This window comes from Pollachius pollachius (assembly GCF_949987615.1).
Source record: "Pollachius pollachius genome assembly, chromosome: 17".
In the NCBI taxonomy this organism is placed as follows: domain Eukaryota; kingdom Metazoa; phylum Chordata; class Actinopteri; order Gadiformes; family Gadidae; genus Pollachius; species Pollachius pollachius.
This window is the reverse complement of record NC_136950.1, coordinates 980792-1005563: the sequence shown is the minus strand read 5'-3', so window position 1 is coordinate 1005563 and position 24772 is coordinate 980792. Positions and strand designations below refer to the sequence as shown.

Below are 24772 nucleotides of genomic sequence, written 5' to 3'. Positions count from 1 at the left end.
CTCACGCACGCACACACACAGACACACACAGCCAGACACACACAGCCACACACACAGCCACACACACACAAACACACAGTGAGGTAGTGGGGGTGTGAAGGCCAGTGCCTCGCCCCCGACCCCTCCTTCTGTCCCCTCGGAGGAAATCAGGTCGCTACGCTGTTACCATGACGACCAAACCCCTTATCTGTACGCGTGGATTCCAGCGTTATCACCACTCCGCAGAGAAGTATTGTGGGAGAGAGAGAACGCAGGAGAGAGACAGGGAGACTGAGAGGGAGGGGGCGAGAGAAGGCCAGGGGACAGATAGAGAGAGAGGTGTAGCAAGAGAGCGAGGGGGAAGGAAAAGTGTCGAGAGTGACAGCATGTGTTGAATGACAGCAAGAGAGAAAGAGCATTCAAGGACACATAATGAGACGGTGTGGAGGAGTCAGAGAGAGGGATGTGGCGAGCCAAATGTCCTTGAGAGAGAACGAAAGAATGATGGAGCAAACGAAAGACCCCCTCTCTCCAGCCGCAGCGAGATTAAAGAGTGTGGGAGAGGGAGAGGGGAGGAGGAAGCTGTACCTGCACAGAGAGCTTATCTGGTCCCGAGCTGCTGGACAAAGGCAGGAAGCGTGGAGTGAGGGAGTGAGTGGAACGTTTCCCTGTGAGCTGGCGGCGTGCCCCCGGCCCCCTGCCGCCCAGTGGTCACAGCGGAGACGTCACTCGCACAGGGGGTCAAAGGGCACGGCTAGACGCAGACAGACGGAGTGTGTGTGTGTGTGTGTGTGTGTGTGTGTGTGCAGGGCTCCAGACTAACTTTTTTCACTAGGAGCACTGTGGCCCCTAACTGAAAATGTTAGGGGCATAACCAGAAATTGTTGGGGCAAACACCGTAAATCAACATGCCAATGTGATTCTCTCATTTTTTCACTATATTACTAATAAATATTTTGATAATAGATGCATAAATTACAATGTGCGGTTTCAAATTCAGTGTCAAATTTTATTGTGAGTCTCATCTATACCAACTGTTTCCACGTGTGCATGCATGCGTTCGACGAGCACGGAAGCGACAGTTTCACGGGAGTGCGCCCGCTTGTCGTGCCGCTTGACAGGACGCTGCGCCTCCTCTCTGCCCGCTGGCATCTCCATTGAGAACGCAGGAGGCGCGACAAACGTCTCCTGTGTGAAAAGCCCTTTAAGGCACATAAAGTCCTGACCAGGTTCGGGTACCAGACGGGTGACCAGCACAATTTGGATGAAACGGTTGAAAAATAATGTAATGTGTCGGACACGGGTGCGGGTTGGAAATGGGTTTTGCGATGGCGAGCGAGACTTCTCCGGTGCTGGATATGCTATTCAGGATGGAGGATTCAACTAAAACCATCAACAGTGGATGATGGGCTTTTTTTGCACAGCAATCTAAAACACCACGCCAAACACAACATAGTGTAATTCCCCGGCGGTCCATCTAAAGCGTCTAATTTTCCTTCGGGTGCGGGTCGGGCATCGATATCAATTCATAGCGGGTCTGGTCGGGTGTGGAATGTAATTCACGCTACTGTGTCAGAACACGGGTCGGATGCGGTATTGCTGGTATGGGCAGGTGCGGGTTTGCTAAATAAGACCCGTGCAGGACTGGCACTGGCACACTAGCCACAGGTCGGAAGAACGAGTCAATAGTTTGCGAATTGTTCAAACGCAGGTTGTGAAATCTTTCTCCTTCTCACCGAGACGTTTACGCACACTCAATATTAAATCTCTAGGACCCTCCCCTCCACACATTAGCCACTAACAGTGGCCATTCCCTATCCTTCTCACACCTATTGGCCTGCCACAGATTCCGGATTCGTTGACGCTCCCCTTCCCTGTTTAAAGATCCCATGGTATGAAAATTTCACTTTCTGAGGTTTTCTAACATTAATATAAGTTCCCCTAGCCTACATATGCTCCCCCAGTAGCTAGAAATTTTGTTGGGTTTAAAACGAGCACTAGGCATTCTGCTCCGCCTTTGAAAAAACGATGCTCATACGCGCCGTTTTGGAATTTTCCCCGTATGTCAAGGCTGTGTGCGCCTCCCCATTGCGATACATCCACTGTAAACAGAGCGCATGGTACCGTGGCCCCAAGCTGCTCAGGGCCACACCCCCACCCTCCTCCTTGACCTGCCTCTCGCCTCCCTCCTCCTCATTTGCATTAAAAACGAAACAGCGCGTTTGGGGAAAGCTCAATTTGCGACTGGCTCATAGTGGCTGTAACTGCACCACGGCTGAATTTTGGGGACATCTTCAAATACTGTTTTAGGGGCCCACCAATATCTATTTTAAAGCATCCATAAAGTAGCATGCCATGGGACCTTTAAAGAGCTCTCGTTGACCGGCTACGTGATCCGTACAGCACAGCGATCCCAAAGACGACGTGACATAAATGTAAGCTTTCGAAAACACAACTTTTTTTCTGAATCGATTAGCTTTTAAGTAGCTTAGCTCTTTTATTGACCAAGTAATGCAGTAGCGTCCACACAAGTTACATTTTCTCAAGCATATCTGAAGTTCCAGCGCAGCACAGCTTTTTGCTGCACTCTGAAATAAAGCTGCTTTGGATCAGTAAGTGATGCCTCCGCCAGATTGAGCCAGAGTTCCCGCCCATCCTGGCAATACTGGCAACCCCCATGACGGCAGAGGGAGGGTTATCGTCATTTTGAAACAATCGTAATTACGTGTAATTAAAAAAGATATGTTACTTATTGCAAATTCTAATCTTATAGGCTATTCAGTTTTAACATTTACCAAAATTCAATAATTCACTCAACCTTTTTTCCTTTTGAAAAATAAGTGGAGAATTATTGCAAAAAGGCTCTTCGAGATGCAGATAAAAACTGCAAAACAATTTACAATTTCTCTAGAAGTGTAATACTGTTTATTAAGAAGGCATTAATGCTTTTAGAAATGTATTTGTCTATTTAAGTGAAATTAAAGTCATATTTTTTAACTAATGGCCTTGATGCCCTGGCATGAGGCCTTTATGCCCTCAAAGAATTTGCCCCACTGCAGGCCGAGTGGCCTTGCCCCTAAAATCATGAAATTCCATGCCAGGTTAGGAGCCATAACAGGGTTGTGGTTTGGAAGGAGCACCTACTGTACTGGATGTGCTAGCATGTGATCTGAGACCTGGATAGTAGCGTATCGTCTGCATATAGCGTGACTCGAGCAGGCCCTGCTCTATGCTGCGCTCTACAGACTTCTCCCTTTTCACTGCGTCTCCTTCTGTCTCCAGCCCTCCTTTCTCGCAGAACAACCGTGACAACAATTACCTGAACCACAACTATGAATACAAAGGTAAGAACAGAATCCATCTTTTATTCTCAATACATTTGAACAATTATTATCATCAACAGTCCTACAAACACGCTGAAACATCTGGCTCAGTCCCACTTTACCTTTTCTGCTTAACACCATCGCACAACAATGCACAACTCCAGCAAAGTTTCGTAATAAGGGGTAAAAAATTGACAGATATATGTAGATGAATGCAAAAATCATCTGGAAACAGCTTGTAAGAGGGGGGGGATGCTAACTGTTAGATAGCATCACAGGGATATCCTATGCAGGGAGCTAATATTTGCTTAGTCCATCATCTCTTGGTGATGAAAGAAGAATGGTGTAATGATATCACAAGTCTCTGTGATACAGCTGACAGGATTCAGCACCTCTGCAGGGCTCTCGCTCACTCTCTCGCTCTCTCTCGCTCTTTCTCTTTCTTCTCTCTGTCTGTCTCTTCTCGCTCTGGCTCTCTCTTCTGTCTGTCTGTCTGTCTGTCTGTCTGTCTGTCTGTCTGTCTGTCTGTCTGTCTGTCTGTCTGTCTGTCTGTCTCTCTCTCTCTCTCTCTCTCTCTCTCTCTCTCTCTCTCTCTCTCTCTCTCTCTCTCTCTCTCTCTCTCTCTCTCACACGTTCACAGCAGTACATGTGCCCCCCTGTAGGCTTTGTGCGTCTTCCTGTGTCTCTGGACTCAGTATTTATTCAGCGTTTGCTGTGAGACGTTTTTCCCTTCTCCTGGCGCCGGCCAGAAAGCCCCAAAATAAAATAACAAAACCCTCCTCCTCCTGCCGTCGCCATGGGATACGACCACAAAAACAACGTAAGGGGGAGGCGGTCATCTGGCACAACAGCTGCTTTCAATTGACAGTGGCTCCATTGCTCTCTATTAAGTGTGTGTGTATAAATTTGTGTATTTGTCTGTGTGTGGGTGTGTGTGAACATGTGTGTGGGGGTATGCATGACTATAAATGTGTGTTTGTGTGTGTTTGTGATCACATTTGTGTCTGTGCCTGTGAGTGTTTGAATTATTATGCATGTTTGTGTGTGTGTGTGTGTGTTTGTGCCTGGGCGTCTTTGTGTATTATTACGTGTGTGCCTGTGTGTGTTTGTGTACTATTAGATGTGTGTTTGGGTATAATTACATGTGTCTTTGTCTGTGACTGTCTGTGTTTGGGTATTATTGCGTTTGTGTGTGTGCCTGTGTGTGTTTGTGTATAATTATGTGTGTGTGTGTGTGCCTGTGTGTGTTTTTGTATTATTACCTGTGTGTGTGTTTGTTTGTTTGTTTGTTTGTTTGTGTGTGTGTGTGTGTGTGTGTGTGTGTCAGCATTACCCCCTACCTGCCTTTAGTTACCGCTCTGCTGGGGACGTGGCTAAGGCTAACTGAAGCTAACTTCAGCTAACTGAAGCTAACTCCAGCTAACTCCAGCTAACTGAAGCTAGCTGAAAATAACCCCAGCTAACTGAAGCTAACTCCAGCTAACTAAAGCTACTTGATTACTGCATGGCCATACAGAGCAGCCTTACTCTAGTTAGCAGTTAGCAGCCCTCATAATAATAACAAAAGCAGCCCTGACCCTCCTCCTCCTGCTAGAGGAGAGCCTGAACCCTGACTCTCTCTTTGAGGCTCTCTGCCCGGGATACGGCGCAGAGACTTAGCGATTACAGTGTAAACCCCCACCACACGTGGAATGGAGGCACTGGTTTTACTCCTCATGAAGCATGTGATTTCTTTGTATTATTTGTTTGGTCCATCCTGGATATGAGAGACTCTGAAGGACCACTCACCTCTCTCGCTCTCGCTCTCTCTCGCTCCTCCTGGCTCCTCCTGCTCCTCCTGATTGCTCCTGACTCCCTGCTCCTCTGCTCCACCTGCAGGTCGCCATGGGAAGGGGGGGACGTTCCCCCGTCAGTTCCAGCTACCGAACCGCTGCAAGGACTACGGAGACGGTGAGCCTGACTACACACACACCTAGGGACACACTGACTCACGGACTCACAAATCCTTTCACGCACTCTCACACACACAAACACACACACTCACTCTTACAGACAAACACACACACAGACACACTCTTACAGACACAAGTTGCTTGTTAAGATTTACACTGTTGCAGAATTCTATGATTTGGCTAACAACACAACATGCTGCTTCCTGTCTGACAGGAAGTAGAGCTTAATGGCAGGAGGCACTCTGCTCTTAGTTTTGGCCCTGTTGTCTTGGTCAAGGTCTCTCTCTCTTTTTCTCTTTCTCTCTCTCTCTCTCTCTCTATATCTCATGTGTGTGTGTGTGTGTGGCCTTCAGGCCGCAGGACTTTCCCGCGGAGCTTCATGCCTCAGGAGAACCTGTTCCAGCTGGTTCCGTCCAGTCGCACGCGGAGCTACAACGGAGAGAGCAGCCCGCAGTACGGAGACCTGCGAACCCTTGCTCGCCCCATGGAGAAGAGCTGTCCGCGCGCCACGCCCAAATGTGAGTATACAGAACTGATTAATCACGGCCAGCAGCCACTGAACACCAGGGCCTGCTCGTGGTGAGGTAGCTGCTGGTTGAACTATCACTACAGCATCACAGTCTGGTCCTGATGACCCCTGACCTCTGGGCTAACCATCCGACAGCACCAGACAAGAAGAATTTAAAAGGGTCTGTTTCCTACTCCTGCTGCAATGACAACCGCGGCGGGTCCGTCATTTTAGATTAAAGAAACAGATATGGCAGAGGAAATGATGGTGCAAAGGGTTGCTTTGTTGAACAGAAAAAGAGATGAACATAAAACTCAGCCTCGGTGAGGCGCCCATCTTCGGTTCGGGGGGGTACCGGGGGTCTTACTGAAGACGTGTGGATGGCAGTGGTTGTTACTGATTTACAGGAGGTGTGTCTAACGGGGTCTCTCCTCCCAGCCCCCCGGGCCCCGGTGAACTGGCGGCAGGGCAAGCTGCTGGGACGAGGGGCCTTCGGCGAGGTCTACCTCTGCTACGACGTGGACACGGGCCGCGAGCTGGCCGCCAAGCAGGTGCCCTTTGATCCCGACTGTAAGGACACCAGCAAGGTAAGTCACACAGAGGCCTGGGGTCTGGAGCGCTGGGCCACAGACAGCTTCGTGTTTAACCCTTATTGTACGTCTTCGGAAGTTCCAGAACCTCTTGTATTAATTGTGTTCATCTTCATCCCTGTCTGTGTATGGGTATGTCTCTCTCTGTCTCTCTCCCTCTCTCTCTCTCTCTCTGTCCCTCTCTGTCCCCCTCTCTCTCTCTCTCTCTCTCTCTCTCTCTGTCTCTCTCTCTCTCTTTCCCTCTCTCTCTCTCTCTGTCCCTCTCTCCCCCTCTCTCTCTCTCTCTCTCTCTCTGTCTCTCTCCCTCTCTCTCTCTCTCTCTCTCTCTGTCTCTCTCTCTCTCTCTATCCCTCTCTCTCTCTCTCTGTCTTTCTCTCTCTCTGTCCCTCTCTCTCTCTCTCTCTCTCTCTGTCTCTCTCTCTCTCTCTCTCTGTCTCCCTCCCTCTCTCTCTCTCTGTCCCTCTCTCCCCCTCTCTCTCTCTCTCTGTCTCTCTCTGTCTCTCTCCCTCTCTCTCTCTCTCTGTCCCTCTCTCTCCCCCTCTCTCTCTCTCTCTCTCTCTCTCTCTCTCTCTCTCTCTCTGTCTCTCTCTCTCTGTCCCTCTCTCTCTCTCTCTCTCTCTCTCTGTCTCTCTCTCTCTCTCTCTCTGTCTCCCTCCCTCTCTCTCTCTCTCTCTCTCTCTCTGTCTCTCTCTCTCTCTCTCTCTCTCTCTCTCTCTCTGTCTCTCTCTCAGGAGGTGAATGCCCTGGAGTGTGAGATCCAGCTGTTGAAGAACCTCCATCACGAGCGCATCGTCCAGTACTACGGCTCTCTGAGGGACCTGGACACCAGGAAGCTCACTATCTTTGTGGAGTTCATGCCCGGGGTATGTACCACGCGTGTGTTTGTGTGTAATACGTGTGTGTGTGTTTACCACAAAACTTCCACTTGAATCCACTTTCTTAATGAGTAAGCATGAAATGTAGAAAATATATATATTTTAAACATTTCCTGAAAGACATTAAAATATGTCTCCCCCTCCCACCCCACAAGTTATATGGGAGTATAGATCCTGTCTAGTAGTCTCCGTATCGCCGTGTTTGAGGATGATGATAAGTAGCAAGGATTTGACCTACCCGATTCTTCCTCTCTTTTATGGAAACTTGAAAAATGGAGTTACTAATAAATCCCAAAACTAACACGAGTACCGTTTAATATAAAGTACTTCAGCAAAGGTTTTATCAAGGACTCTGGTTAGGGACCTCAGGATTTTGGGTTCAATCCACGACAGCCGCAGTGCACATGGAGCTAGAGAACGGACCTCCGCATAAAGGACTGAATCATGACTAACAGGCACATGTCATTAGTGAGAGGGTGAATAGTGACCCAGTACTAACAGGGACAAGTCATTAGTGAGAGGGTGAATAGTGACCCAGTACTAACAGGGACATGTCATTAGTGAGAGGGTGAATAGTGACCCAGTACTAACAGGGACATGTCATTAGTGAGAGGGTGAATAGTGACCCAGTACTAACAGGGACATGTCATTAGTGAGAGGGTGAATAGTGACCCAGTACTAACAGGGACAAGTCATTAGTGAGAGGGTGAATAGTGACCCAGTACTAACAGGGACATGTCATTAGTGAGAGGGTGAATAGTGACCCAGTACTAACAGGGACATGTCATTAGTGAGAGGGTGAATAGTGACCCAGTACTAACAGGGACATGTCATTAGTGAGAGGGTGAATAGTGACCCAGTACTAACAGGGACATGTCAATAGTGAGAGGGTGAATAGTGACCCAGTACTAACAGGGACATGTCATTAGTGAGAGGGTGAATAGTGACCCAGTACTAACAGGGACATGTCATTAGTGAGAGGGTGAATAGTGACCCAGTACTAACAGGGACATGTCATTAGTGAGAGGGTGAATAGTGACCCAGTACTAACAGGGACATGTCATTAGTGAGAGGGTGAATAGTGACCCAGTACTAACAGGGACATGTCATTAGTGAGAGGGTGAATAGTGACCCAGTACTAACAGGGACATGTCATTAGTGAGAGGGTGAATAGTGACCCAGTACTAACAGGGACATGTCATTAGTGAGAGGGTGAATAGTGACCCAGTACTAACAGGCACATGTCATTAGTGAGAGGGTGAATAGTGACCCAGTACTAACAGGCACATGTCATTAGTGAGAGGGTGAATAGTGACCCAGTACTAACAGGGACATGTCATTAGTGAGAGGGTGAATAGTGACCCAGTACTAACAGGCACATGTCATTAGTGAGAGGGTGAATAGTGACCCAGTACTAACAGGGACATGTCATTAGTGAGAGGGTGAATAGTGACCCAGTACTAACAGGCACATGTCATTAGTGAGAGGGTGAATAGTGACCCAGTACTAACAGGGACATGTCATTAGTGAGAGGGTGAATAGTGACCCAGTACTAACAGGCACATGTCATTAGTGAGAGGGTGAATAGTGACCCAGTACTAACAGGGACATGTCATTAGTGAGAGGGTGAATAGTGACCCAGTACTAACAGGGACATGTCATTAGTGAGAGGGTGAATAGTGACCCAGTACTAACAGGCACATGTCATTAGTGAGAGGGTGAATCACTCAGGGCTCCTGTCACTCAGCCTCTGTCTCCTCCCCCTCAGGGCTCCTGTCACTCAGCCTCTGTCCCCTCCCCCTCAGGGCTCCTGTCACTCAGCCTCTGTCCCCTCCCCCTCAGGGCTCCTGTCACTCAGCCTCTGTCCCCTCCCCCTCAGGGCTCCTGTCACTCAGCCTCTGTCTCCTCCCCCTCAGGGCTCCTGTCACTCAGCCTCTGTCCCCTCCCCCTCAGGGCTCCTGTCACTCAGCCTCTGTCCCCTCCCCCTCAGGGCTCCTGTCACTCAGCCTCTGTCCCCTCCTCCTCAGGGCTCCTGTCACTCAACCTCTGTCCCCTCCCCCTCAGGGCTCCTGTCACTCAGCCTCTGTCCCCTCCCCCTCAGGGCTCCTGTCACTCAGCCTCTGTCCCCTCCCCCTCAGGGCTCCTGTCACTCAGCCTCTGTCCCCTCCCCCTCAGGGCTCCTGTCACTCAGCCTCTGTCCCCTCCCCCTCAGGGCTCCTGTCACTCAGCCTCTGTCCCCTCCTCCTCAGGGCTCATGTCACTCAGCCTCTGTCTCCTCCCCCTCAGGGCTCCTGTCACTCAGCCTCTGTCTCCTCCCCCTCAGGGCTCCTGTCACTCAGCCTCTGTCCCCTCCCCCTCAGGGCTCATGTCACTCAGCCTCTGTCCCCTCCCCCTCAGGGCTCCTGTCACTCAGCCTCTGTCCCCTCCCCCTCAGGGCTCCTGTCACTCAGCCTCTGTCTCCTCCCCCTCAGGGCTCCTGTCACTCAGCCTCTGTCTCCTCCCCCTCAGGGCTCCTGTCACTCAGCCTCTGTCTCCTCCCCCTCAGGGCTCCTGTCACTCAGCCTCTGTCTCCTCCCCCTCAGGGCTCCTGTCACTCAGCCTCTGTCCCCTCCCCCTCAGGGCTCCTGTCACTCAGCCTCTGTCTCCTCCCCCTCAGGGCTCCTGTCACTCAGCCTCTGTCCCCTCCCCCTCAGGGCTCCTGTCACTCAGCCTCTGTCTCCTCCCCCTCAGGGCTCCTGTCACTCAGCCTCTGTCCCCTCCCCCTCAGGGCTCCTGTCACTCAGCCTCTGTCCCCTCCCCCTCAGGGCTCCTGTCACTCAGCCTCTGTCTCCTCCCCCTCAGGGCTCCTGTCACTCAGCCTCTGTCTCCTCCCCCTCAGGGCTCCTGTCACTCAGCCTCTGTCCCCTCCCCCTCAGGGCTCCTGTCACTCAGCCTCTGTCCCCTCCCCCTCAGGGCTCCTGTCACTCAGCCTCTGTCCCCTCCCCCTCAGGGCTCCTGTCACTCAGCCTCTGTCCCCTCCCCCTCAGGGCTCCTGTCACTCAGCCTCTGTCTCCTCCCCCTCAGGGCTCCATCAAGGACCAGCTGAAGGCGTATGGTGCTCTCACGGAAAACGTGACCAGGAGGTACACCCGGCAGATCCTCCAGGGTGTCTTCTACCTCCATAGCAACATGATCGTCCACCGGGACATCAAAGGTGACGCATGCGACCCCGCAACCCCATGACCCCATGACCCCATGACCCCAACGACCCCAACAACCGCACAACTCCATGACCCAGCACTCCAACGACCCCACGACCCCAACAAGCCCATGACCGTGGGGTTAGGTAGGGTTAGGTAGGTAACCCTAGGTTCTGGGCAGAAGGCTGGCTTCTGTCCTTACTGATTAGGATATTTTATGGCAACAGGAACCTATCTTCTTGTCATTGTAGTGAACCTTTATTTATCCAGAAGAGGTCCATAGAAGGCCACCATCTCTTCTCCAACAGCATCCGGGCCAAGGAAGCCCGCAGATGTCAGGGTTTTCTCCTGTCCTCTCACTTGCTCCAAACTGGATGAGGAGAGCAGTTTCGCCTGCTTTATTCTCTCCCATCAGAAACGGGTCACCCCTATACTGCCTGTATGGGCTTGTGTCCTATGACACCTGTTTTAACACACAGCAGGCATTAACTGTCCTATTGTTACAGCTGCGGTACATACAAATAACAGCCTACCGTAGACATGACCCTGACCAACAAGGCCATTCCTAATTGGAGTGTCATTGTTACCTGAGCTGTAGAAAATTACCCACAATAAAGCTGATTTAGAGAGCCCTGCTTCGGACACGTCTCCTGCTGCGGCTTGTTGGTTTGAAGGGGATCTTTGCGTCGGTCAAAATCAGCTATAATAGAAATGCCCAGTAAACGGGATGCGATGGGTTTGCGCTGCCTACAAACATTCTGGACGTACTGAATCATCCAGAGAGAGGAAATCAACATCTGGGGAGCAGAGAGGAGCACAACATCTGGGGAGGAGAGAGGAGCACAACATCTGGGGAGGAGAGCAGCGCTCAGCCTCGTGTAGCTCAGACCTGGACGGGAGTCTCCATTCAGTTCAATTCAGTTCCATTCCATGCATGTGTGTGTGTGTCACACACACACACACACACACACACACACACACACACACACACACACACACACACACACACACGAGAAGTGGAGCAGAATGTGTGTTTCTGTGAGATAGTGGGACTCGATGAGGTCTTTGGTCACATCGCTCTGACTCGGGTAGTGAAAATGGAGCAGTCTGCCCATCTTCCCCTCTGTAGGGCGTGGAGGTTGTGTCTTGTATGTCTGCCCCGTGGAGGAATGACCCACTAGGACCAGGCTGGCCTGATGGGGGGGCCCTCTGAAAGGCTCCATTCCCACCCTCGCTGGCCTTCATAAAGGGCTCCATTCCAACTGCCGCTCGCCCTCCATGAGGCAGCAACCAAGTGCTTGTAGAACAGCAGAAAGTGACGTGTTGTCATGTCATTGATGTCATATACAGCCTCTTTAGATTTGGGGAAAGTTCCTCCATTTTTGATTAGTGGACATTTTATTACATTAACTTACCACAAAAAAAAGCCTGAGGTTGCAATTGTAACTGCTTTGACGGAACAATGTTCAGTTGTTTTAATATAAATAATTCTAATGAAAAATGTATGGTAGGGTCAGGATATGAAACAATGAGGTTCTGTATTACGGAATACGGTTAAACACTTATAGAACTCTTCAAACAGTCTGTCTGAAGATCATTTTTGTCCCATTTCCACCAGGCGCTAACATCTTGAGAGATTCCACCGGGAACGTCAAGCTAGGAGACTTCGGAGCGAGCAAACGCATCCAGACCATCTGCATGTCTGGAACGGGCATCAAGTCCGTCACTGGCACCCCCTATTGGATGAGTCCGGAAGTGATCAACGGAGAGGGGTATGGCCGCAAAGCAGATGTGTGGTAAGTGGCTGTTCTTTCAGTGGATTCAACACATTCAATTAATAATCACTTATATTTCTCTAATTGCCGATGTTCAATAAGCAGCTGTGTTATTAACAAATTCATTCATTCATAGCCTAGATAAATGTAGCCTATTCCGCTACCAACTAGCTTTAACTTCATATGAATTCCTAACTTCATGTTTATGTGCTCTTTGTCTATGGGTGATAATGTTGAAGCTTCGTGGGGATGATGTCGTGTGTCTCTCCAGGAGCGTGGCCTGCACCGTGGTGGAGATGCTGACCCAGAAGCCCCCCTGGGCGGAGTACGAAGCCATGGCGGCCATCTTTAAGATCGCCACACAGCCAACCCGGCCGCTGCTGCCCGAGGGCGCGTCCGACACCAGCAGAGACTTCCTGCGCCAGGTGTTCGTGGAGGAGAAGTGGCGGCCAACCGCCGAGGTGCTGCTGGGTCACCCGTTCGTCCAGGGGGTCTTTTGAGCGCTGAGCCCCCTTCCCGCTTGCAGCCCTGGGTGCACCCATCACCCCCTCACCCTCCTGCCCAGAAAGACTTCAGGGAGGGGAGGAGAAACACGCCAACCCAGTCACAAACCCAGTCTCACATACAACCCATCACCAGTCTCTGCCATGGTCAGACTGAAGAAGCATTTCCTCTCTCTCTGCGTCTGTCTCTCTCCCCCAGTGTCTCTCTCTCTGTCTGTCTGTCTGTCTGTCTGTCTGTCTGTCTGTCTGTCTCTCTCTCTGTCTGTCTGTCTGTCTGTCTGTCTCTGTCTCTTTTTATCTTACTCTCTCTCTATATATAGATTTTTATATTATATATATATATATATATATATATTTATATATCTATACCTATATCAAGGTTAGAGGGTCAAGTCACTCACACCAGAGAGGCTCGGATGCCTTGTGGATCCTTGAGGTATATATATATATATTCTGTATAGATAGGCTAGGATGCCTGGTTATTCCTTGAGGCGTCTGTCTTTTAGAAACCCTCTCTGTCTTTTACTAACAGTCCTCTACTGCCAAGGGTGGTTTCTGGGAACTGGTCCAGAGTCGTGGTAACCATGGTTACAAGGTGATTGTAATGTCCAGCTGAGTTGTATCACATCTGATAGTACTGTAAGTCACTCATAAGCCCAAGCTGTGAGGGGAGAAGATTGATGGTCAAATTTATTTTGTAAGACTATTATTAACACTTTCCAAAAGCCCCCTTACCTAATGGGCCTTAACTGTTATCGCCAGAAAGAAAAAGTAAAACTATTTTTGTTAACGCCTTACAATAACGTTTGTAAGTAAGGATGTATTTTTGTACTTAGACCTTAGACCTTAGCTGCATCGCACTCACAAAAAAGATGTTTCTCTTTTTTTGAGGAGTTCATGAGATGCACTTTTGATACCTTGCATTCAAAGATTCCCAACATGCACGATAATCAATAGAAATCAAATAGATATTTTTCTATTCAAGGCTTTTTATATAATTTCAATAGTTGCGACTGTGTAATTTGCTCCCACATGAAGAAAGCAGTTCTGTGTCTTTGCATTATTGTGCAATGTATATCTCTGTGCATATATAAGCAATACCAACACTACTGTTCAAGGTAGCTTACTAAATTCATTCCAATGATGTACAGCTTTGCTGTGTGCGGAAATGGCCAAAGAGACAAAAGGTCCCATAGAAACATGGAGAACATTTGGATGTGCAGTATTAACATTACAATGATTGTCCTTTGGTTTTGTTAACTCAGACCCAGTGGCCTTTTCTGTTTTGTGCTAGCTTGCTGCACCATGAAATAGAACGCAGTGCAAACCTAAAACAGGATCTACAATGAGGTCTGAATCAGGTGTCACAACTGGACCAGCAACAGGCTTCTGAATGAGGTTGAAAAACAGAACATTATAAATTAAAAGTGCTACGGTTTGGCCATATGAGAGTCACTGGTCGGACCTGGGCAGGCGGTTGGCCACAGGTGCTTCACCACAACATGGAGGACTGCAGTATTTGGCGTTGGGTGTATTTAGTGTTCAACGATTTCTGCAGTTTTTCAGGAGTGATGGGTAGAGTGATATTTCACATCTACCACAGTGGCCAATGAGAGGAGAGCTTACCCTGATTGTACTGGTGTCGCTGTGAAGACCTTCCAGACATAGCTTGCCGGTCTGAGCTTCAACACCAAACCCACATTGCCCATTTGCCTTTATCCCACTTCGCTGTCTAGACGATTAAAGGCTTCCCACTTCCTCTGAGGAGTGTGTCTGGAGAACGTCCTGAGTGGTGAAACACGGTGCAACATGTTGCCATTGGGGGGCAATGTTAGGATTAGCCAAAAGTAAGGCATGCATGTATACTTGGGGGAGAAATGAGAAGGACACGACTTTGGGCACTGCCACTTGCTCAAGCTAGCTAGCCAATAAGAGTGGCACTTGTAGATTCATGATCAAATATGTCAGACTCTTGTCAGTGCCTTATGTGATTCATCTATGATCGAAAAATTTAATAAAGACAAAAAGAAAAGTGGCCAGAGTGAGGAGATCCCCAAATAGAGTTGATTAAAGCACACATGCTTCGCTGAAGTTGTTTTATACAAAAAAATGATTGTATTGTACATAGATATTGTTATGCACTTTTGTATGAAATTCTTTACATTATATAAAGATCTATCTGATCAAATGACCATGTTATGCAGCAGATTGGACTGTGATTTATTGACGACTATATAATTTCTTCGTGACCTGTTACGACAGTATGAACAAAAGCAGGCTTTCGATTGAAGAACACATTTGTCTAATGACAAGGCCTTGAAACATGGAATGTATCAAGTCACCCATTTTTCTTTTTTGTACATTTAACTTAATAAATGAAAAGTCTAAGACTATCCTCTCTTGTATCCTGAATCCTGATTTAAGGTATTTCTGATTTAAGGTTTTCTTAAATAACTTGATGGTTGATAGTATAGTAATGCATAGGCCTTGCGCCAATATACTCTGTAATAATATAATAAAAATAACTGCTAGTATGGTTTAAGCCCTGAACATTTAACATTTCAGTCCATATTAAATATTATATAAGGATTATACATTAATGTTAAGGCCAGTAGGCCATTTCCTATTTCTTTATATCGTCCTTATAGTACATTCAGATAAGATCAGAGAAAGTTAAAAACTGTTGGAAAGTGTACGGGACCACCCTGTTGACACTCTGAGTGGGACGACCGGATGTTGTGCTGTGCCTCTTGTTGTACAACCAGCGGCAGCCGGAAGCTTGCCTTATGTAAAACTAGGTTTTCTAACAGCTGATGAGCCTCGAGTCAGTCATACCGAAGAGCAGAAAGATAGAGAAGGGAAACTGATTGTTGTTTTTTACCTTAAGAAGAATTGAGTGTGACTTTCCGCCCGGGCAGTAGGTAGGATGTCTGCTCGGACCGTGATCTGTTTACTGAGGAACGACCTGCGCCTCCACGACCATGAGGTACGTCTTCGCTCATTACATTGCATGTTGTGTCAGCATGAAACATACGTTCAAGTGTTAGGTAAAGTAGGAGCAAATGCCATTCCAAAATCTATTTTGTAGACGTGTCTGTGGCAACTCGTAAGTTCGTAACATTAATCACAACTAAATGTGATGGCATTTTGAACGTCGTCTGATGCGCACTGTCTGATAAGTAGGCTACACAATAGTTGATTTAAGTGGACGCTCAATGTTACGGATTTCATAAGTCCGTAAACTGTGTGTGTGTGTGTGTGTGTGTGTGTGTGTGTGTGTGTGTGTGTGTGTGTGTGTGTGTGTGTGTGTGTGTGTGTGTCTCTCAGGTGTTCCATTGGGCTCAGAGCCATGCGGAGCACATCGTGCCGCTGTATTGCTTTGACCCGAGGCACTACCTGGGGACAGCCGTGTACAACCTGCCCCGCACCGGGCCCTTCCGGCTGCGCTTCCTACTGGACAGCGTCAGGGACCTCCGCAGCGCCCTGTTGAAGAAGGGCAGGTGAGCAGCCAACTTTGTGCTCTAGCTGGCTGTGGAGTGTTGTGGACATTGGTGTGTTCTGATCACATTGCATTGGGGTGCAGAGTGTTCAGGGCCGTCATAAAGGGCATCTCTGCCTGTAAGCAGCACTAAGCGAGGTGCCTCAAGCCTAATTTCCACCGGGGACGTAAGCGCCGCTGCTGATCGCTGCCATTCTAATCAGTGAAACCATCCCCACCGGGCGCGCTGCGGAACGTCTCAGCAGCGTCCCCGGAGCGGCGCGCTGCGCCGCAGCGCTATCATTCCGTAGCACTTCTACTTTTGACGCGAGCCGTCGCTGAACCGCGTCAATTTCAACAGAGCAGGTCGAGCCGGGCAGGAAGTGAAAAAGTAAAAGCCATAGAGCATCCGTTCAATTTTCAAAATAAAACACAATACTCAGCTCATGTAGCCTATCACAACTTCACATCAACATTACGTCGTGACCGGTGGAACCAGGTCAGCAGTCAATCAATCAAAGGGTCTCAGAGGGTCGGCAACATGGACGACGAGAGACTGATTGTTGAAGTGGAGCAGCATAAAATAATTTATGAAAAAAAATCATCCTTTTTATAAGGACAATGTCAGAAAGGGCAAAGCCTGGCGTTTAATTGCAGTAGTTTTGGGAGTGGAAGGTGAGTACATTAGGTTTATGATTATCGCGTGATCTCGTGATCTCGCGTGAATACGGCTGGCTCGCAAGGCAGAGCTGCGCTGCCGTTACGCGCGTACGTCCCCGGTGGAAATCAGGCGTCATGCATGCCATGTTTCTCTGAAAGGACGGCCCTTTCGCTGAAAGGAGTCTAATTGACTCCTTTTTAAACTCATTTTCACGTTTTGTTTAAATATGGTAATAGATTAACATTTACCGTACATCTTCCACAAATAGGACCACAACTTTCTCCATCAACAGCCTCACCACAATACTGACAGTAGGCACTAGTAGCTTTAACTGCAACAACACCAGCAGTCCAGGACACACCTGTGCATTATAGGTCATGCTTACATCAACCATCACTGCCACGCTATTTCCAAGAATTCAGTCTGCTCAGCGACGGGGGAGTCGTGAGGGTCCTTACACAGGATGCAGCTTGCCTGGCATGGTGCTAATTGTGTGTGTGTGTGTGTGTGTGTGTGTGTGTGTGTGTGTGGGTGTGTGTCAGCACGCTGGTGGTCCGGCGTGGCCGCCCAGAGGAGGTGGTGGCGGACCTCATCAGGAGTCTGCCCTCTGTCAGCGCGGTGGTCTTCCACCAGGAGGTCGGTAGCACCTGATTGGTCGGCTCGCTTCATGCCGTGGGTCCCTGATTGGTCGGCTCGCCAATCATGCCGTGGGTCCCTGCAGGGTTAGTGTCATGTGACCTCTCCTGTTCCCTGCCAGGTGGCTCCTGAGGAGCGAGCTGTGGAGCAGGCGGTGAAGGAAGTCTGTGCGCAGATGAAGGTCAAAGTTCACACCTGCTGGGGCTCCACACTGTACCACAGGGACGACCTCCCCTTCCCACCGGCCAGGTGACCCGCGGGCGCAACCCCCTCCCGCTGGTTGCTCTTGTGATTCACGTCTGGTACATCTGAGCTGGTGTGAGAACACCAGGTCAGATGTTGTTGCTGTCCTCTGACCTCCAGAGAACAGCCTGTACGTTCCTACAGCCTCTGCTGTCCTGTTTTTGGGTGCCAGGCTCCCCGATGTGTACACGCAGTTCAGGAAGGCGGTGGAGACCCAGAGCAGGGTGAGGCCTCAGTTCCTTAGCCCAGGCCAGGTGAGGCCTCTCCCCCCAGGCCTTGAAGAGGGAGCCATCCCCACCATGGAGGAACTGGGTCAGACCGGTAAATGTCGCTCCTATGTCCTCTCCGATCCACACCCACTCCTGCTCATTACAGCGGTGCACGCCCTTCTTTGGATGTTGTGTTCTGGAACAAGGCCATAGCCTCATACATCTTTAATGCTAACAAGAGGTTCATATTCAGTCAGTCAGATGCTGTTCTCTGATCTTCTGCTGTTGTTGTCCACAGAGCCGGTGTCTGACCCTCGATCAGCCTTCCCCTGCAGCGGAGGAGAGAGCCAGGTCTTGGCCAGACTCAAACACTACTTCTGGGACACGGTATGCACAACCGCAATCAACAACATAATAACCTCCAATCAAAATGAAGAACATAAAGTTGAATCGTTTCCTGAACATATGGTCATCGGGAATTAGGTTGTGTAATTGTGCCAGTAAAAAATGTATGAAAGGATTTGGATTATCATTGTGTATCGCTGTATAAGTTGTTAAAGACTTAATAATCACGTTTAATCAAAAACAAAATGCAGTGGTTTAAATATCCACTACCTTCACAGAGACAGAGTATTAATCTGTATTATCCAGGGATGAGGCATAGACAATCTTGTATGGAAATACACAAAAACGTTATCAGGAAGAATACAAAAGCGCTCCCGTTTCTAACCGATCCTTGGTTGTGTGTTGTCTGCTCTAGGATTCAGTGGCTAGCTACAAAGAGACTCGCAATGGCCTCATTGGCGTGGACTACTCCACTAAGTTTTCCCCCTGGTACGTGTGGTGAACATGAGATCTGTGGGGGACTCTGTGGTATTTCAGCTGCACTGACCCTGACTCCTATAGGCTGGCCCTGGGGTGCATCTCCCCGCGCTACATCTACCACCAGGTCCGGCAGTACGAGAGCGAGCGCACGTCCAATCATAGCACCTACTGGTAAGTGCATCTGTATGTCTCCGTCGAGCCAAGAATGACTGGGGAAAGGCCCTCTTAGTTGGTTTCTCTTCATCAGTGTGATGTCTAGCGTAGGAACATGAGCTCTGTGGATTTTAGAGGACGCCAAAAATCGACCTTGTTTTGTTCATATTCACGATCTAGATGTAATGAAATGTATCCATCATTGATGATATATCTTGACAACACACACTCAACCGTAACGCTAAATCTGTTTTCCTACAGGGTCATATTTGAACTGCTGTGGAGGGATTACTTCAAGTTTGTGGGTGTCAAGTATGGAAACAGACTGTTCCATCTCAAAGGTAAACTGAGTTCATTCCTCCTCATATTTCTGTAAATGATACGTGAATAGAATCTTACCGTGTTTTCTGTCCAGGACTCCAAGACAAGTCTGTTCCGTGGAAGAAGGATATGACGCTTTACAATGCATGGAAAGGTTTCTGAAGATGTTTTACCTTTTATTATTTACCTCAATGTTTCTGTGTGAACAGATGTATGAGTAAATCATGAGTGTGTTAGGATATATATAGTAATATCTACATAGAACTGCATTGATGTATTATATGATGTATTAGATTGTGTTTTACTGTGAGTTCCTGTTCCCAGAGGGCCAGACGGGCATACCCTTTGTGGACGCCAACATGAGGGAGATGGCCATGACGGGCTTCATGTCCAACAGGGGCCGCCAGAACGTGGCCAGCTTCCTCACCAAGGACCTTGGCCTGGACTGGAGGATGGGCGCTGAATGGTTTGAATATCTACTTGTAAGTAGTTTATGGATTTAAATGTAATAATAAATATATTTTACTTCACCATATATCAAAATATAAAGCATGAACAAATGGATGAAGATTCCTGATGATGTTGGCCTCAAGCCACCAATCCAGAGTTCAATGGCTTTGCTCTGCCACAGGTGGATCACGATGTGTGCAGTAACTATGGCAACTGGCTGTACAGTGCAGGCCTGGGCAACGATCCCAGAGAGAACAGGAAGTTCAACATGATCAAGCAGGGGCTGGACTATGACGCTGACGTAAGTAGTGACGGGTCCGTGATCCCCAAAGACACAAGGCCTGCAGTAAAGAGCATCTGGGGAGGTATAGTCTGGGGTTGTTTAGTGAGGTGAGGGGGTGTATAGTGCTCTCAAGATAAATGCAGTGTTATATCCATTATAATATGCAGGCTTGTCAATTTACTGAGTACTTCATGTGTAAAGCCTTTATCACGTTACTCTAAAGATCCCATGCCATTAAAATCACATTTTTCCTATTGTTTGTTAAATAACATAGGTCAGAATAAGTTTGTGACCTGTGGTAAGTTTGAAATCTATGCAGTTTGTCTGATGTATGCAATAGCCAATGAATGGAAAAAGGCAGAAAAAATTAGCCAATCTGGATAAGGTGACACTGCTACCTAGCGTTGTCAAATTATTATTCATGGACCTGCCCACTTGGTTGGTTCGTAACCACCCACAGAAATTGAGCTAGTGCTGTTTAATAACAGAACAGGCCCTCGTTTCCCGATAATGATGGATCTTCGCTCGTACGATCATTCTCACGATGGATCTTGCGAACCATCGTGAATTTCTTTGGAGCGTTTCCCGAAACTCCTCTTAACATGAACGCGCGTTCACTGCACTCACGACGTTCGTAGGATTGTACCTGTCCACTGACACAGTGCTGCAACGGGCTATGACGCAGGGGGAGACGCAGGAATGTCGCAGGAAAATGGGGTTAAAAAGGGTTAAAATATCTCCTCATCAAGTCCAACAGCAGAGCAGCCTACGAAAAGAATAGACTGCAATAATATGAATGCTAAACATATTAAAACACAATTGATTAGGCCTAGGCCTAATACGCACTGTGCATACATTTTTTCACGGCATTTCCCCCCCTGAAATAATTCAATTACAAAAATCCAAAATAGCTTGTGTGACAACTACATTTATCTTAATCTGCTGATTTCTGAAACAAACTTTGCGCAGCAGAGAGCCGACTTTATCTGATTCCGCATAAGGTTTCATTGATTGGCACGCACACTCTAGCCTAGAATATTTGTAGACATTAAAAATGCAACGTTCCATTCATTCATTATCATTCAAACACAGAGGCTAGGCATTGACACACGGCTATTGCTGACCCGATTAGGAGAGCTTGGTCTAGATCCTGCCCATATTGTTGGGCAGGATGAAGTAGGCTATAGGCAGGGTTCGAGTTATGATTCCATCTCTGTGGGGGTCTCTTAAAGTTGTTGACGGGGGGGGATATAGGATGTAAATATGGGCTATTATGACACGGCTCTTCTCAATGCCGTGGAATGCTACATTCACTTGCATGGGCCCTTTACAACAACGCCAGCGTCTTCGATTGCTAAGCGACATCAACGTCTTTGGCAGAATATTTCTCTGCTGATCAACACTACGAATGGTAACAAATAAATTGTAAAAAGACACCTTGTGAAGTTTTTTTTTCGTTTGGCAAGTAGCCGCTCATTATCGAAAATGAGCCCCTTCAGGTCGAAGCAAGACACCTCCGTTGGTGTCAGTGTCCGGTTCGCCCTGTCTGGGGTTATTTTCCCGATAACGACCGGCGTTCTGTTATCCCTTACTTAACGTCAATATTACTCTAAATGTGGAAGGGTAAATAGCATTATTTGTAATTACAATATTATGCTGCTGTATTTTCAGAGACCCCCACAGATATTTGAGTTTGCTGCTTTCATGGGAGCCAGACCTCTCTCTATGGGAGCTCAGCTCCCACCTAACTCGAACCCTGGCTGTAGGTCTTTTTACACTGCCAAGCCGGTTCGGTCGCAGCTTGGCACGCCCGGCGATTTCACCTTCTTATCTCAAGTTTCCTGTGTAAAACCGAGGAGGTCAAGTCCCCCGTTCGTAACGGCGGGGCACTGCGCACGAGTCTCTGACCTCTTCAGAATAATTTGTATTATTGCATACTCCCAAATGTTTTAATTTTTTTATGAATGAAGACACCCGCAAGCAATAATGAGTTCACGTCTGAGTGTAGACTACAAACGCGGTTAACTATGGTCAGGGATGTTCGTTACTGTCTAGACACGGTCCAATAAATAGTGAACTTCATCACAGCCTCACCGAAGCGCCTACAGTGCTTAATGCAAACAATCGCAACAAAAAACTCCTGCAGAAATTCTCCGACACCCGCTGGTCTCAGCATGATGCATGTCTAGTAGCCTCTGTCTTCTGTCATTGATCAATATGAGGACATTTTAACCACAATAGTTGAATTAAAATCAGAGGGAGACAGCAAGTGCAGCTTGAAAGCGACCTCCCACACAAGAGCAATGGAATCATTTGATTTTATTATATGCCTTGTGACGTGGCGTTTCATCGGTACATTTCGGTTGCGCATGTATTTTTGGAATTTTAAATTGCTGCAATAAATTATGTTGTTGACTTCTAACATGTCTCTATCTTTGCTGTTTGAATCTAACAGTAGTCTATGAGTAATATATCGGCGGTATCCACTGTTTTTGGTTGCGAAATTGCTCAAGCTGGGCATTCAGTGGTATTGGATGTGTTTTAATAAAACGCATCCAATACACGGAATGTCCGCTGGTGACGCCACTGAGCCTATAGTAGGCTAACGATGCTCTTAGCATCCTACCCATCCTAACCCATCCTACCCCTGGACTCCTTGTTAGCTATGAGCGTTTTCACGACGTTCGTTACCAACGATGCTTTCGGGAAACGGTGTGAAAACTGTACGATGCTCGTACGACGCACTTCACAATCCACTTAGGCTAACAATGCTTTCAGGAAACTTGGCCCAGGCTAGTTACAGAATTTTTAATGCAATGGCAGAACGACATCGAACATGGTACCGTGGCCGCAAGCTGCTCAGGGCCACACCCCCACCCTCCTCCTTGACCCACCTCTCTCCTCCTCATTTGCATTAAAGCGACAGACACCAAAACGGCGCATTTGGGGAAGGCTCAATGTGCGACTGGCTCGTAGTGGCTGTAATTGACTGTAATTCTGCACCACAATTTCGGGAACGTCTTTAAAAACGGTTTTGGGGGCCCACTAATAACTATATTAAAGCATCCATAAAGTAGCATGCCATTGGACCTTTAAACGGGGTTCAGGGGCCCCCACAGAGGATGAGGACCCCTCCAGGGGCCCACAGAGGGAGAGGATGAGGACCCCTTGAAGCGGCCCAGATGGAAAGAAGGAACTCTGAATGGGAACACAGAACAGGGATCATCCCCTCCTTCCCTCCTCTCATATAAGAAATACAATATTCATTGTCTGGTTCTATTATTCAAAAGAAACACGTTGGCTTTCATGTACTTCATTCATGTATCTTTCTACTTAAGATCTTGAAGGTGTGTGTGTGTGTGTGTGTGTGTGTGTGTGTGTGTGTGTGTGTCAGGGGGACTATGTGCGACGGTGGGTTCCTGAGCTGCAGGGCCTTGGGGGAGGGGAGGTGCACGCCCCATGGGCCCTGGGGCCCCCGGCCCTGAACCACGCCCAGGTGACACTGGGGACCAGCTACCCCCACCCCGTGGTCATGGCCCCGGAGTGGAGCAGACACACGGGCAGGAAGGCCGGCGGGCACCAGGTGAGTGGAAGTGAGCTCGGAGGGAGGGCATATATTGAGTCATGAGACAATGGCCACTTCTCTAGTGTCCCTTTTCAGGAGGGAAGTTGGCCGCTCACCAGTTGAAACATGTCCTTTATTGTCTTTTTCAGAGTGACTCAGGTCCTTCAGCAAGAGGAAAGAAGGGGCCCTCTCACATGCCCAAGCAACATAAAGACAGAGGCATCGATTTCTATTTCTCTAAAAGCAAAAACTTCTGAAAAGAACAAGGATCGATGTAACAAAGCTCCTGCCTGATTGCAGAAGTGAAACCTGGTTTCCTCTACGCTGGGCCGACACCAGGGGCCTGTCTGTAGTTCTGTGTGGTTATTTTATTTCACTGCTGTTGATCGGGGGAAATGTGCTCATGTCTTTATATTTTAATGCTTGAATTGTGTTGAGGTTGTCAATCTTTGTTTCTCGTTCAAAGTGTTTCTAAGATGTGCTCTGGTCCGCCGTCACATTACACTTTCTGTGAGACTGAGAAGGTAAAACCACATTGTGGTTTTGACACTTTTCTATGGAAAGCTCTCGGTGTGTTCAGCCGTTTCTCGTTTCTTTCTTGTATGCTGTCTACTGAACGTCTGTGTATAAATATTTGTTGCAGAAATGAAACGTTACAAAAATGTGCAAATAAAGAAGTTTTCTTTTTTGTAATTGCTATTGGTGTTTTGATTATGGCCCTCTTCCAGAATGATGTCTACAACAGCAACGAGGAGCCAAGTAACTAAGGGGGAAGTTCATTAATATATCTATTCTGTAAAACTATAGTTCATAGTTAACAAGTCACATGACGGTTATGTTTCCTTTTTAAATGCGTACTTTTTTTGTTATGAATATTGTATTTAATATCTGCCAAGTCCGTTCCACTAGATGCCGCCAAACTACAGAATGCACCTTTTAATAAAAATGAACTAGATTAAGAACTAGAATATAGCCAGTCGGCTGCCCCATGAAAGCACCGTAAGTGTGTACGTATATATATATATATATATATATATATATATATATTTAAGTATTATTAATGGCCCATCTAAGCCCCCCAGGTCCTTCTCGGTTCTAGTCCGTCCGAATAAGATTTCATAATCACAACCAAAACAAAAGAACAATGGGATTGAAAGATTTCAATTTATTCATAGTATTATTCATAACAGTATATTTTTGAAGGAGGCATTGTGAAAGTACTCGATCTCTGCTCCTCCCTCTCTGAGGTCGCATCATTTCCTCA

General features: G+C 47.9%; 2 protein-coding genes across 2 annotated transcripts in view; both read left to right on the top strand.

Annotated features, from left to right (window-relative positions):
* Positions 1-15071, top strand: part of map3k22 (mitogen-activated protein kinase kinase kinase 22) — a 39291-nt gene extending 24220 nt beyond the window's left edge. Inside the window, exons 10-17 of the mRNA XM_079754951.1 lie at positions 3262-3323; positions 5181-5252; positions 5608-5772; positions 6201-6349; positions 7084-7215; positions 10291-10420; positions 12025-12202; positions 12453-15071. Of these exons, the coding sequence (XP_079611077.1) occupies positions 3262-3323; positions 5181-5252; positions 5608-5772; positions 6201-6349; positions 7084-7215; positions 10291-10420; positions 12025-12202; positions 12453-12681 (1117 nt within the window). The 3' untranslated portion in view covers positions 12682-15071. The remainder of the gene's footprint in view (positions 1-3261; positions 3324-5180; positions 5253-5607; positions 5773-6200; positions 6350-7083; positions 7216-10290; positions 10421-12024; positions 12203-12452) is intronic.
* A 389-nt stretch (positions 15072-15460) lies between these two features.
* cry-dash (cryptochrome DASH) lies at positions 15461-24169 on the top strand. The gene is made up of 14 exons (XM_079754954.1): positions 15461-15670; positions 16012-16184; positions 17366-17459; positions 17581-17708; positions 17875-18023; positions 18210-18298; positions 18672-18745; positions 18818-18907; positions 19151-19230; positions 19305-19364; positions 19535-19692; positions 19842-19961; positions 23338-23526; positions 23658-24169. The coding sequence occupies exons 1-14, from the start codon at positions 15611-15613 to the stop codon at positions 23763-23765; spliced, it is 1572 nt and encodes a 523-aa protein (XP_079611080.1). The 5' UTR covers positions 15461-15610; the 3' UTR covers positions 23766-24169.
* Positions 24170-24772: the final 603 nt, after the last annotated feature.